Raw genomic sequence first — 15,967 nt, 5'->3', positions numbered from 1 at the left:
AATTCCATGCTAGTGTATTTATGCAAGTCAAATATACGTTTCTTCTAAGAGATAAACATAACAACTATGGTAGAAGAAGATGAAGTTAATAGTTTTTTTAATCATGTGTACTAATCACAGCAGTACAGGGACTATAACATAAAATATGTGGAATAATTCTGTATTACTGCAAAAGGTTTAAAAGCACTTACACTCCTAAGATGGTGAAAAGTGTTTGAATCTAAGATGGTAATGAAAAGTGTTTGAATCTTTTAAATTTCATGCGAAATTTTTTGATTTTGTTTTGTTTGTGTGTTTCATAATACTGGTGACACTAGTAGCAGTCATGAATTACGAACTAATAGACAATGTCAAACTTTTTTTTTTTTTTTTTGGAATTTCGCACAAAGCTACTCGAGGGCTATCTGTGCTAGCCGTCCCTAATTTAGCAGTGTAAAACTAGAGGGAAGGCAGCTAGTCATCACCACCCACCGCCAACTCTTGGGCTACTCTTTCACCAACGAATAGTGGGATTGACCGTCACATTATACACCCCCACGGCTGGGAGGGCGAGCATGTTTAGCGCGATGCGGGCGCGAACCCGCAACCCTCGGATTACGAGTCGCACGCCTTACGCGCTTGGCCATGCCAGGCCCTATATCAAACATAGACAGTCAGCGACAACTATCGCCGTATTCTGAACCACTCTTAGCTACATGAATAGTGAAACTGTGGTGCCATTCATGTGGCATTTTCAGAAAGAACTTAGAGTTAGAATACAGATTTTAATTAACATATTCAACTTGAAGTAATTCTGACTTTTCTGAGTTCGTAAGAAACAAATAAAAACTAGACCCAGTTATAAATATATATACATGCAACAATATTCAATATACACAAATACAGTGTGTGTACTTGTTTTTGGACATTGACTTTTACTGAATACATATATTTAATACTTTGTCCCTCTCAAATGTTTCAGACTAAAGTGGTTGAGATTCTAATTAACGACTAAATCTCACGTTACTTACTCATACAGTAACGCGATACTTGCCCACAGCGATTAGTGTTACCACATGATTGGTCATTTTTATTTGAGTATAATGAATGTTGTAACCCTGCTGTTCATTTTCACACACAAAGTGCAACTTTACAGCCAATACACTTACAGACAAATGAAGTATTTGTGGAATACAAATATTAAGTATATTCACGTTTCATTTGTTTGTTTGTTTGTTTTGAATTTCGCACAAAGCTACTCGAGGGCTATCTGTGCTAGCCGTCCCTAATTTAGTAGTGTAAGACTAGAGGGAAGGCAGCTAGTCATCACCGCCAACTCTTGGGCTACTCTTTTACCAACGAATAGTGGATTGACCGTACATTATAACGCCCCCACGGCTGAAAGGGCGAGCATGTTTAGCGCGACGGGGATGCGAACCCGCGACCCTCAGATTACGAGTGGAGTGCCTTAACACGCTTGGCCATGCCGGACCTATACACGTTTGAATGTTTACAAGAAGTGCATTTTATTATTTATAACGTAAAGCAATAAAAAAACAGTAGATTGATAATGTTATAAAAAAACGTAGACACCAACTAATGAATCAATGAATCGTAATAACAAATAAAGAAGAGATAGGCTTAACTATCACTGCATGAGTCAGCTCAGGACACATTTGAAATAGTGACCTGAGAGATGCAAAAATTCACAGCTAAGAATTCTAGCGCTAGACAGGTGTGGTATGTTGAGGTTAAACCATAATTATTTAGGTGAAGGAATCGATGTCACACACCCAAAAGCAGTTACTATTTAACTCTTAGTGAAGAGACCTGAGTTGCATGGTTTGTCTTATATGACGTAAGTTAATAGTCTTTGATGATTTCGCCAAATATATTGGATAAGAGACAAAAATAAGTCCTGTAAGGACCAATAACACAGTTGATTTGAATTTGGTTACAGTAAGACGAAATAGGCCAATTGTTGATAGAAGATCCATCTTGTAACAATTAAGTTAAAAGAACTAATTTTAAAAGCAAAGCTGCTAAAATTCTTGAACAATCGGAAAAATACTAGCAATTGTGTTTATAATTCTGTGTTTTCGACTCTAAACTTCACTTGTCCTTACTTTTAAAGTTCCTCCAGAGACCTGATCTGACTCCAGAAGACTTAAGATTCATTTATGTAAAAACTATAAAGTGAGAAGAGTGAAGAAAAATAAATGTAGTAAAGAAATAGTAAGTTTGTAAATACTTACAGTGGGACTAGTGAAAGGTAGTTTATAAAAATTGTTAATACAGTTATGCATATTTTGACCAAGAGGATTTCTCGGGTCAATTTAGTTGATAACTTAGCTAATAGTGTGTGTGTGTTACTGAACATAATAGAAGGTCTTATTAATAGACAATTAGACTTTCAAAATGAAGAATTCGATGGTTTTGAAGTAGTGCTATCCCAAGACAATCTTAAGAGTTTCGACATTCAGGAGTTGTCCAAAGTCGTTATTTGATTTGGATTCCGTTGTGTCCGTGTGATTTATTTATTCCAAACGTAAACTTCCTCGAGTTCGTGACTTGTGTGCTCCACAGGCAAAAGCATGACCTGAAATCCAATTAAATTTCTTCGTAATGTGTGTGACGTCGAACTCAAAGACGAAGTTTGCGGGCTGTCCACACGCCCGTTACGCAGACTAGATGTTATTTCTATAGAATTGCGAGCAATAAAGGTAGTACAAACGAAAGGAGCCAACTGTCTTTCTTCTTATTTAAAAATACGAATATTAAATGTTTGTTGTGGGGTCCGGATAGAGTAACACACCACAGCACTGGTACTGCAAGTTGTGCATGAATAACTGACAAAGGTAAAAATATTCTACATTAAAATAAGACAGTAAAAAAATACATATTCTTTCAGTAAATTTTGCGACAGTGGAGATCGAACCATAAATCCATAGATTAACATTCCGATCATACTGATTACGAGGCCACACCAGCCCCATAATCACTTGAAAGCTGATTACTGTTTAAAAATTCTTAACATACAATATTTTGTTCTTCATGATATCAAAAACCAAAATACGATGTTTTACTTTATTGTTATCACTTCGCAATTTGCTTTTGTGTGTTTTCTTATTGCAAAGCCATATCGAGCCATCTGCTGAGCCCACCGACGGGAATCGAACCCCTGATTATAGCGTTGTAAATCCGTAGACTTACCGCTGTACTAACGGGGGGCGAAATTTGCTTTTCTCAGTGTATAATATATCTAATATATTACACTGTAACTTACCCAGGTTTCTCCATGAACCCGAAAATGTTAATATAGTTTGCTTTTATATTCCTCACTTGTGTTCTTGAAAACCATAAAATGCTTTTTTTCAATTATTAAATGTTAAAATATACTAAATAAACTTCATTATATTTTTTTATTAAGCAAAAAATCTAAAGCAGTCCACAACGGTCATAAGAACTCAATATGGTCAATCATGATTCTAAGAGCTCAAAGTAGTCCATTAGAATCCTAATAATCCACAGTAGACGATAAGTCCATAAAAACTCAAATTCATCTTGCTATTTTTCACATATTACAGGTCTCATTATAGTAATTTCTTGTAAGTACATTTTATCACTACTTCAGCTTGATTTCTTTGTATGCCTAGAAATAAACATAAAATGCCATGTCATGTCTACTAAAAGAAAAATTCTGGTTCAAAATATGTTTTTTCCGATTTCAACATCAACTGAACGTAGGTGTGCTATTGTGTACGATTTGGTTGAATGGCTGAAATAAGGGAATAAAAACGTAATAGCCTTTATCACTTACTAACTCTATTACTACCTGGAAAATAAAATACGGTTAAGGTACCTGGAATTTCCGATGCTGTGGTCCAGACCAACTGGATGTAATCCGACGTCAAAAGTGGCATACACGCCAAATAGTCTGATGAAACAATCGAATTAGTAGTAGAGTTTTGCTCTTCGCTTTCAACAGTTGTTGCTGAATAAAAAAAAAAGAAAAATATGTACCCAATCCATAAACATTTGTCTGTAAGATCCCAAAGATTGTTAAATCTGTTTACCTATACGACCTGTTATAGTGAAAAAATATATACACTTTTAACGTTACGCGCTGCTTTTGTTATGAATTTCGCTCAACGATATACGAGGGTTATCCGCGTTAGCCGTCCCGTAATTTAGCGTTGAAAGTCTGGAGGGAAAGCAGATAGTTATCACCACCCACCGCCAACTCGTGGGCTACTTTTTTACCATTTTATAACGTCCCTACCGTTGGAATGGCGAGCATCTTTGGTAAGACGAGAATTCAGACCCACAAACTGCAAATCAAGCGCCATAACAACCTAGCTATGCCGGGGATTCTTGCTTATACTTTCTACAGCACTGATACTGCAAGTCGTACACGAAGTTTGATCTTTTATCCTTCTTTGTATAACTCTATACAATTTAATCATGACTGTTAAACTTTGAATGTGGAAACAGAAAGTAAAATGTATCCTGGAATACATAAGAAAATTTTTAAATGAAAATCATTAAATCAATACAGGAGTCACAAAATAATGAAGTATTCTATTTCTAAAACAATATATAATAAACCATGAGGAAGTACATAAAGGCGTGGTTAACGATTATTATTATAAACACCCAATAGCATATCGGTGTTTTGAAAATTTAAAAGATACCGCGAAACTTGAAAGAAACTTGGGAGTATTAATCATATTTTTCAGTGATTAGAGCGTTTGTCTCGCAATCTGTGGATCACGGGATCGAAACCCGTTGTTAAACATAATCGTCCTTTGAGTTAGATGATATAATAATTTTACTGTGAATACCACTATTCGTTGTTAAAAGGTTATCCAAGAGTTAGCTGCCTCCCCTCTAGTCTATCCGTTTAAATTAGGAAGGGTATCTCAGATAACCCTCGTGTAGCTTTGCTCAAAATTCAACAAACAAGCATACTAATTCGTCGATGTGTTTCTTACAGAAAGTTTTCCACACAAACGCAATGATCTGGAATATAAGCTGTATATACGGAATGTATTATTGTAAATAACAACTTTAAAAATTATCTTATTTGAAACAAGTTATCGAAATGTGGCATAAACATGAAACAATCGCATTAATACCGTGTTTCTCCGATAATAAGACCTACCCATAAAATAAGACCTAGTGTGATTTTTGGGGAGAGTTTTAATATAAGCCCAACCCTTAAAATAAGCCCCAGTTAAGAGTGGCAGGAAGAGGAAAGAAATAAAAAAAATAATTTATTAATTAGTTTAATAGTTAGTTAATTAGTTTGTTTAAGTATTAATCAGTTAGTTTAATAGTTTAATAATAGTTTATTTTAAATGGTTAGTTTAATAATAGTTTATTTTAAATGGTTAGTTTAATAGTTTTACTTTGTAACTTCATTTTTTTAATATATCAAAATAAGACATCCCCCGAAAATAAGCCCTAGTGTCATATTTTGGAGTGAAAATTAATATAAGCCCTGTCTTATTTTCGAAGAAACACGGTAGTAGAGTTTTGCTCTTCGCTTTCAACACATATTTCACAAGTTTTAGGGTTAGCAAAAATAAACAGCATCTCTAAGCTGCAAAAAGAATATCAATATAACTGTCTTTAATATTTATTCAGTATCACTTACAATTAAACGATAACCCTCCATGCAAAATAATTTCAGGGGCCAGGAGTGCTATGCCATAGTATACAAAAGTAACCGTAATCCTAGAAAATACAAAAGTAAGCAACATAAATTTTACGTTAATACATTGATAAATTATGTTAGGCCTGATAAGAACTAAACAGAATAATTCATAAATTTTACGAAAAATAATCATTGGTTATGAATAAATTTTTATTTTTTTAACATGGGAAGGTTTTTTTTAACAGTTAGTATATCTGGAGAAAAGGATAGTTAAAAACTCGGAATACAATTTAACAAACGGGAACATAAACTAACCAAACTTCTGGAAATAACAACAACAGAACAGCAAAAATCTAAATGTAATACTACTTGTTAAATTCAATTTAATTTACAGTATTTTGGTCAACTCTGACAAAAAGAGCAAACTAAATTAGAATATTTAAATTGATACGACCCGTAATTTTTAATGTTTTCGTTTATAATTTTCCTTATTAATTTATACTACGATAAATATAAAAATTCCTCACAGAAGAAGAGAAGAATAAAAAGAAAACTTTAGTACACAAACCAAATAAAGTTTAAGAGGATGAAAATGCGTTTATTGGCTTTAAATATCGTGAATAAAGAGCCTTTTCGTAGTTCATCTGGGAGTAATGATAGGTTTCCACTCGGCAGACGTTTTCCGTTAATTTCCGCCATCTTCAAAAGAGCGTCCTTTGCTTGATCGTGCTTTCCACAAATAAGCATATGACGTGCACTTTTAGGGTACCACTAAAAAGTGAAAATGTCTACGTATAAACATGCTGACTCACTTTCTAAAAACAATTTTACTTTATTATGAGGTCAATAATAAACAAACGTATTTTTCTCACGTTAAAGTGTAAAATTAAGTCTTATTTCTAGATTTCTTGCTGAGAAATAACGCCAAGATTTAGCTGTGGGAATGAAATTATAAGCAGGTAACTAAAGTGAATGTTAGGCTTAGAATAATATGTAACAAAAAAAAAAAGGTTGGTTGGACTTGTAGAATCAATTCGTGATAAAACCTTGCTTTTAGGAAATGTTTTGTTTTTTGTTTTTTTTGTTTTGGAATTTCGCACAAAGCTACTCGAGGGCTATCTGTGCTAGCCGTCCCTAATTTTGCAGTGTAAGACTAGAGGGAAGGCAGCTAGTTATCACCACCCACCGCCAACTCTTGCCAGGCCCTTTTAGGAAATGAATGAATGGTTTACATCTAAATATAGACTAGGCTCTGTAAGGAATTTTACCAACGAATAGTGGATTGACCGTCACTTTATAACGCCCTCACGGCTGAAAGGGCGAGCATGTTTGGTGCGACGGGGATTCGAATCCACGACCCCCATATTACGAGTCGAACGCCTTAACCCACCTTGTCATGCCGGGCCCGGTATTCTAATACTTAGAAGTGTAAGGAACTACATGGATCACTTTAGAGAACTTGTTGGAAAATAAGATTTTGATACCATAGGAAGAAGTGAAATCTGGCCAAATGTAGAAAAGTTTAATGACAGAAACGTCTTTGAAACACAAGGTTATAGGTTGTTTAATGGGGATAGAGGACGGATAAGGAGGAGGAGTGGTTTTATATGTAAAGTGTGAGTTACGTCCTGTTGAAATTAAGAATATTAAAGCTAATAGCAATGAGGTTGAATTTATTTGGGTTTCTGTTAGTGGTTATGATGGGAAAGGGATTCAGTTGGAATTTGATACAGAGCATCAGATGAAACTAATGAAAAACACTACAGTGAGATAAATAATCCAGTTATTAACGAGGTTATAATTACGAGAAATTTTAACATGAGACATATGGAATGGGGAATGTTAGGGTTAAGTCAGGAGAGAGGCAGGTTTTTTATAAACTGTTCAGGATAGTTTTCTTCGACAGTTGTTTGGGGAACCTACTAGGTATAATGTTACTTTATATTTATTGCTAACTTCTAATAATGCAATGATTGATATGGTAGAGATTGTGGAACAGCTGGATGCAGATGGTAATTGTTCAATAATATATTATGTTTTACTTCATGTGGAGAAGAGGAATAGTAAGACTTGATTTCCAAATTTAATAAAAACAAATTTTGAAGAGGAGAGACATTTTTTCTTGTGTGAGCTGCGCAACTAAATTAGTGGTGATACCAATCAGACGAGGAAATTTTTAAAAAGAAAGTATTTATCCTTCAAGATAGGCATATTCTTTATATAAAAAAATGGCAAGTGTAATTAAGGAAACAGGTTGGCCCACAAAAGATTAAAAGGATAAAATTAAAGGAAAGCATTATAAATATATAAAGTTTAAATTTACTGCAATGATGGAATATTTGAAGGATTATAGAAGAACAAGAGGGTTATAAAATGGAAATTTAGGAAATAAAAATCTATATGAAAAAATTGGCTAAAATGTAAATATTAGCAGTAAGATTTTCTTTCACTACATTAAAGGTAAACAAAATATTAAGGTGAGAGTAGGACCTTTGGGAAACTGTACAGGAAAGGCTAATATCTGGGAACTTTAGGTGAGTTGTTAAATTGTAACTTTTCTTTTAATTTTTTTCACTAACGAAGGCTGAAGTAATATTACTCATCTTGAACAATTACTAGATGGAATCGAGACTGAACAAAATTATAACATCAATTTTGAGCCTGTTTAAAAATAAGAAGTATAAGTAATGATAAAGCTTCTAGGCAAAATAATATTTACCCAAGGGTTTTGAAAGTGGCTTAGGATTTGATATATAAACCACATGCTACTGTGTTTTCTAAATCTTTAAATAGTGGTCAGGTGCCAGAAGACTGAAAGTTAGCTAATTTTACTTATTTTTATCTCAGCAATTGTAGGCCTATTATTCTTAGATTAATAGTTCAACAAGCTTTCATATCAATATGTCTTCCCTAGTGGGAAATTTTGCCTCACTAATCTCTTGACATTCTATGAAGAGACTATTGCTTAGATAAATAAGGGTACAGGTGAGGGTGTGGTGTATCTGAATTTTCAAAAAGTATTTTACAAATGTCACATAAAAAGGTTGTTAAAAGTTATCTTTGTAAGTGTGGGGATATTCTGACTCGTTGGATAAAAAACTCGGTAGATGGATGAAAGGAGGGAATTGCTGTAAATGGAATTTGGTCAAACTATATTAATTCAGATTAATGTTACGAATATGACACCTCAAGGGTCAGTATTAGAATATTTACTCTTTTTGATTTACGTCAGTGATGTATATGAAGATCTGATCAATAGATTATTTAAATTCCTGATGAACAGAAACTCATTTGAAGTAACTTTTGTTAACCTGAAGATGATCTAGGAAGGTCGAAACGTTGTTCTCTGCTTTATTAGTAAAAGTGTTAATACTTGTACCAGCCGTCCTGAGATATATATGTATAGATTATTTAAATGTTTTGGCGAAATTAAACTTTTGGGTGTTGCTGACTCTGGGGCAGACACCACTGCTTTACAAACTGGTTTGGATTATTTGTTAAATTGGGCGAATAAACGGCAGGTGAATTTTAATTAACACACATGAGACATCATAATTTAATTTATGAATTGTTTGAAGAGAATAACCTTAACGGTATTAGAGAAGAAAATGACATTTACGTTCTGGCTAGTTAATCTCTTAAGCCATCAATACAATGTTTTGTTGCTAGTGGCAAGATAAATATGATTTTAGGTTGTATCTACAGAAATATAGAATAGAAGTCTAAGGAGATTATAATGTTATTGTATTGATCATTGATTAGGCCGACTTGGATTATTATGTTTAATCATGGGTTCTGTATCTAAGAAATAACATCTAGTTATTGTAAAAGTATAGTGGAGAACCTTTGTAATGGTACGTTGGACAAAAAGGTTTGTTGCATGAGAATAAGTTAAGTCTTTTGAAATTATTTTCACTTGAAAAAATGAGTTAGAAGTGATAAGTTTGAGGTGTTTACGATTGTGAAAGGAATTGTTGATACACCATCTCTTGTGATACTGAACAGTGAGAATGGTAAGATTAGGGGGCACAGATATAAATTTTGTCAGGAAAGGGGTTATCTTCATCTAGACAATGGGGTATTTAGGTAGGCGCGAGAGGGGGCTCAGCCCCAGGAACCATGGTGTTAGTGAGGGCTCATTGATAACTTTATTCTATGTGAAAAATACATAGGATGTAGGCCTACAATAATTACTAGTCCCTGGTCCTACACAATCTTAAATGTGCCCTACATGTAGGACAGCATTATCTTTGTAACAAAGTGTTTGGCACGTGGAAAACGTTGCCTTCAAATGTGATAGATGACTTAATTTAATGGAGTTTAAGGAAGGTCTTACTGAATGTTTGAATGATAAGATATGATTCTGTTTAGTATATAGTTTAATTTAGTGAATACGAGCCAATTTGGAACAAATGGTCTCTTGTTAATCTACAATGTTATGTTAATTTTGATAAAAGAAAAAGAAAGATTAGTAATGAAAAAACAGCAAAAATTAGCACAAGTCGCCAAGAGTTAAACGTTATTATTTATTAAGAATGAAAGTTGGTTGTGAGCAAAATAGCACTAATTAGCACAACGTTTCCAGGAGTTAAATGTTACCTTTGATAAGAAAAGAAAGATGATCGTTGGTATAACAGCAGCAATTAGCACAAGTCGCCAAGAGTGAATCGTTGTCATGATGATCATGGAGGCGAAGATGATCGCGATAGCACCGAAGCTCCAGAAAAACTAGAAATAGGAAAAAACGTAATTGGACATTTTTTAAAAAAAGTTACTCAGTTTTATACATGTAGAATAAAGTATAATTATTCAACAGAGATAAATTATTCACAAATATTTAACGTTGCAAGTAGGTCATGCAATCCAAAGTACGATTATCTTCGATGACATATATATACGTACACACAAATTGGCCTTAAAGTAGATGTAGCGTTTTCATGTTACCCCATAACACATGCTCTTATATATACGTACACACAAATCGGCCTTAAAGTAGATGTAGCGTTTTCATGTCACCCCATAACACATGCTCTTATATATACATATGTGTGTATGCGTGTATAGAATATTAATGCTCAACAGTAAAGTAAAATAAATCAAAAGGAAGGACTGCATTAAAAAACAGCAAGTTCAAGCCTCTGACTAATGATATTTTCTAATAAATAAAAACAAGCTTCAACAAAAATAAAAAAAGATCCCCAAGTTGCAAACTATAATGTAGGATAAGACCGGTAGTTAAAAGTTACTTGAAGTATCCACCGAAGGAAAGAGAACCACTGATTATAGCCTTGTAAATCCGTAGGCTTACCAATGTTCCAGCGGAGGACATGATTTTGTTTGAAATAACAGTAATTAGGTCATCAGTGATGTCGAGAAAACCCACTTGTAGAGAAATATATATGTAAAAACGGCTCGTTTAGGTTGAGAAAATTTTTTACGTAGAGGAGCGAACAACGTTTCGACCTTCTTCGGTCATCGTCAGGTTCACAACGAAAGAAAGATGACCGAAGAAAGTCGAAACGTTGTTCGCTCCTCTACGTAAAAAATTTTCTCAACCCAAACGAGCCGTTTTTACATATATAGTAATTAGGTCATTTAAACACACTGGCACTACTTTTATGCAGATAAACACCTTATCACATATGAAGGCTTGTTTAGAGTTTGAAAATTGGTAGTTATACCAGTCACTTTAAATAACTGGTTGAGACCATTTATACTAGTGTAATTTTTCTACTGGGCTACTAATTAGTGCCTTACCACCATAATAAGGGTTGCAAGTTTATCTTACTTACCCCCCAAGTGGTAATACCTTATCATTACTTCTTTGGAGAGCAGTCATCTTCCCACAACTGTCTGCAGACAGTGAAGGGTGATATAGATGTGGGACGTTGTGGGCTTGAGCACTCACATCTCGCTCTTCTAACTTTTTTTTCTTTTAATTATTTTATTATTAATCTTATTATTTATGAATACCTTCATGTGAAACTGGAGAAAGGAAGTTAAGACTGATAGACAGTGTATCCCCAATGTAATGTGGGTCCTACATGAGCAATCACCTCCAAAATCTAGGGTACATTTTATATTCCACATTTTAGCCTATACCTTAGTTATCCTTTTGATTTTTGTTTGGGCTTGTTTTTGTTTATTTATACATTGTAACGGTGTGGTGAAGCTCCAAAACCATGTTTATATGAAGCGCTTAATCCTCTGTAAATTGTTAAGTTTCTCTCAATTGACTAAAAGAAACAAACTTACATTCAGAATGAGCATGTTCTGACCTCGTCCTTTAGTTGGCAGGTACTCGGTATAAATCACGATACTGAAAAAAGAAGAAATAAAGTTAATAACAGTGTTCCTTCAGTTTGATTCCTGGAGTGTACAGGTTTCAGGTTTTAATCTGTTTCGTTGTGTAGAAAAGAAACATTCGTTGTTGATGTTTTTTAATGTTGTAAACATAATATTGACCTGAAAAGTTATCTAATATATATAGTTTTATTACTTTTATTTTTTATTACTATATTTCATTATTTGTTTGTTTGCTTTTTTTGAATTTCACTCAAGGTCACTAGAGGGCTATCTGCGTTAACTGTCCCTAATTTAAAAATGACAGACCAAAGGATTGTTTGTTTGTTTGTTTTGGAATTTCGCACAAAGCTACTCGAGGGCTATCTGTGCTAGCCGTCCCTAATTTAGCAGTGTAAGACTAGAGGGAAGGCAGCTAGTCATCACCACCCACCGCCAACTCTTGGGCTACTCTTTTACCAACGAATAGTGGGATTGGCCGTCATATTATAACGCCCCCACGGCTGGGAGGGCGAGCATGTTTAGCGCGACGCCGGCGCGAACCCGTGATCCTCGGATTACGAGTCGCACGCCTTACGCGCTAGGCCATGCCGGGCCAGACCAAAGGAAAGGTAGCAATTACCAGACAAAATTCAACATACAGCGAATAACGAATCAGAAATTGATTGTTACAGTCAAATAATCATGGAGTGCCTTCTAAAAGCAGCTACGGAAACGGTACCAAAACAACAATATACAACCACAAACAATGCATGGAAACCAATCAAACAACTATTAACAATGATAAAACAACGAAGACAGTTAAAAAGACTATTCATGGCAACAAGAGAACAAGAAATAAAAACAAATTAACAACATTAGAAATAAAATTAGAGCAGAACTTAAAGAGCTAAAACAAGAAAAATGGGACAACTTCTGCTCTCAACTAAACGAACGAACCGACCCTAGTAAGTTCTGGATACACTTAAAAAGATTCACAAATGAACCCACGACAAGAAAATACCCAACACTGGAATATAACAACACCTTAGCACAAACCAACAAAGAAAAAGCAGAAGCTTGCAAACATCAATTATAAAACACATTTATATGCATTAGCCGTCCCTAATTTAGCAGTGTAAGACTAGTGGGAAGACAGCCAATCACCAGCGTCCACCGCTAACTCTTAGGTTACTCTTTTACCAACGGATAGTGGACTGACCATCACATTATAACGTCCCGCGAGCATGTTTGGTGCGACGGGAAATCGAACCCGTGACCCTCAGATAGGAGTCGAGATTCCCAACCACCTGGCCATGCCGGACTGCTCAAATGATTGAATAATGCACTCTAATCTTTATACGTAAGATATAAAAGTATATTTAACTAACTGCAATGATTACAAGGTCGATTTTAACTCATGGTCTATGCGAGTAACTTTCTTTCATCAGCTGTTCATTGTAATACAGAGTTCGATACTTATACGTTCACAGTTTTACAGCTTATTGATAGTATATACAACGATTCATTTACCCATAAGTTATCTACTAAAAGAACCAATAGTTTTCGTTTTATTTTTTAAAGTTTACATGCATGAAAATTTGAATGTTTAGAAACTATTGCCATTAGAAAACCTCAAATAGAGGTTATCCCTTAAAAGTAAGGGGTACCGTGTTTTCAGTGGCTTAAGAAAGTGCCAGGATAAGAAAAATTTATCTTTTCCGTTTCCTAGCCTAATCTTAAAAATGTTACGTTGTAAAAAAAGTATATTGAAGATTGAAGTGCGTATGTGTTAGTGTTTATAGCAAAGCCACTTTGGGCTATCAGCTGTGTCAACCGAGTGGAATTGAACACCTGATTTTGGCGTTGTAAATCTTTAGGCTTACCGCTATCCCAACAGAGGGCATACTAAAGTATAACGTAAATAAACTAAGACTACATTTCCAGTTATTGAGTGCAATATTTGTTTCTTATCCATATGTGCCCTTTAACAAGATTCAGGACTGAGAACATTTAGGAATCTGTTTGACAAGATTTTACAAAAAAAAATTAACTTTCAGAGTGCTGCTTCAGAAATGTTAATATTCAATAAAACAAATTAATGAAATCTGGTCTATTTTCTGGATCAACGTAACGTCGAATTTGACCTAGATCCAACCAGCCGATCAATTCCAATGCATGAATTTCTTTCTGCATCTAGATGCATGCAACCAAGATGCAAGAATTTTACCTGGATCAAACGGTAAGCCAATCACGATATCCTATAAAAAGAACTGTCGATTTTAGCGCAACGTGAAGTTTTTGTTGTTTTATTTTTAATAAAACGTATGAATGTGAAAATACACTCAGATGCATGAGTTTCGTGTTTAATGGGCGCGTGTTAGTAAGACTGCAAGATGCAACGGTGTAAACTATGTATCAGTTAGAGGTCCTAGAACTATTGGCTTTGCGGCAGTCGTCCCTCTTATTTGTAGGCTCTTTTTTAATTTTTACTCACAAAATTTTGTAGACTTTTGTAACTTTTAAAATTAAAAGTTTTGAAAGTATAAAAACAAGAGCAACCTCAGTTTCTTAGCAGTAAAGGACATCACAGATAAAGTATATCTCAAAATATGGATCTTTTTAACATTTTACTTTATAATGCAATTGCTATAATATACGTGTACCCACAGTGATAAAGCGGTAAGCCAGAAGACTTATAGCGCTAGAAATCGAGTTTCGATACCCGTGGTGGACACCGCACAGATAGTCTGTTGTGTAGCTTTGTGTTTAACTACAAACAAACACAAATACACGTGTACAATTAAAGTATTACTGATGTAATATACCAGGTAATAGTAACTAAAATAGTGGAAATATTTTATCTTGATTTGGAATAAATATTTGTTGGTTCGTAATAAAGGACTAAGCTGGACAACAAATATTTGCAATTGTTTCACGATCTTGAAACAAATGAATGCCATTTTCGTTCATGATATAGCAATAATCAGGTGGGTCCGGCACGGTCAGATGGTTATGACGCTGGACTCGTAATATCTAAGAGTCACGGATTCGAGTCCCCGTCACATCAAACATGCTCGCCCTTCCAGCTATGGAGGCGTTATAAATCTACGGTCAATCCCACTATTCGTTGTTAAAAGAGTAGCCAAATAGTTAGCAGTGGGCAGTGACGACTAGCTGCCTTCCCTCTAGCCTTACACTGCTAAATTAGCGATGGCTTGCACAGATAGTCCTCGGGTAGATTTGCGCGAACTTCAGAACTCAAACAAACAAACAAGTAGTAAACAGTTGCCTATCGATCTTTCTGACTCGGCACTGGCGCGAAATAAACAGAATTCCTGGGTAAGTTTTGATTCTTAAACGTTTTTAAGAACTGTTTATAACTACAAACCAACTGGACCTAACCTATACGTGGTGGCCACTTCTCCAGTGGTAAACCTACATGTAACAGCACTGCGCTTTATATCGTCGCGAAGCTGCCGTAAATCAAACACGCTGTTTCTAAATACCTGCGAATACACACCGTTATGATGTTTATGCAAATTGCATGATTAACCCTCTGTAAATGTAGTGACAGGCTAGAGGAAAGCTAATGGAACATTTACGTATGACCGAATAGTGAGATCCGATATCGTCATCCTTATATCCTTATAAGACATCTGTTTCCGCCACAACAGGATACTAGCCATGAACTCTCGAATAACGTAAAACAGACTCGCTTTTCATGGGTTACAATCAGTCCGATCACGTTTTTCGTAACTTCTGAGAATAAATCAAGTTTTGCTTCTATCCGTTATCACTAAACTTTAAAGTTTCGTTTCCACAAATTAACTATTTAGTAATTTTTTGTCAAACGCCGGAACTTAGGAAACAAGTAATTAGGCTACACAAAAACAAAATAAAATTTAGCGTCTTTAAATGGAGTGATAGTTATTAAAATTACTACCACATTTTCCACACCATCTCTCGCCGTCACACCAAAAATGCTCACCCTTTCAGCAGTTCGGGCGTTATAATGTGACGGTCAATCCACTATTTGTTGGTAAA

At 34.9% G+C, this 15,967-nt stretch overlaps 1 protein-coding gene across 1 annotated transcript in view; it reads right to left on the bottom strand.

The window, feature by feature from the left end:
- LOC143253764 (synaptic vesicle 2-related protein-like) overlaps positions 1-15,967 on the bottom strand; it is a 49,024-nt gene that overhangs the window by 15,239 nt on the left and 17,818 nt on the right. Inside the window, exons 6-10 of the mRNA XM_076508103.1 lie at positions 11,894-11,957; positions 10,238-10,366; positions 6,207-6,409; positions 5,639-5,718; positions 3,842-3,973 (exon numbers count right to left, since the gene is read on the bottom strand). Of these exons, the coding sequence (XP_076364218.1) occupies positions 3,842-3,973; positions 5,639-5,718; positions 6,207-6,409; positions 10,238-10,366; positions 11,894-11,957 (608 nt within the window). The remainder of the gene's footprint in view (positions 1-3,841; positions 3,974-5,638; positions 5,719-6,206; positions 6,410-10,237; positions 10,367-11,893; positions 11,958-15,967) is intronic.

Source organism: Tachypleus tridentatus, chromosome 6, assembly GCF_004210375.1.
Source record: "Tachypleus tridentatus isolate NWPU-2018 chromosome 6, ASM421037v1, whole genome shotgun sequence".
In the NCBI taxonomy this organism is placed as follows: Eukaryota; Metazoa; Arthropoda; class Merostomata; order Xiphosura; family Limulidae; genus Tachypleus; species Tachypleus tridentatus.
This window is presented reverse-complemented; position numbering and strand designations above follow the sequence as displayed.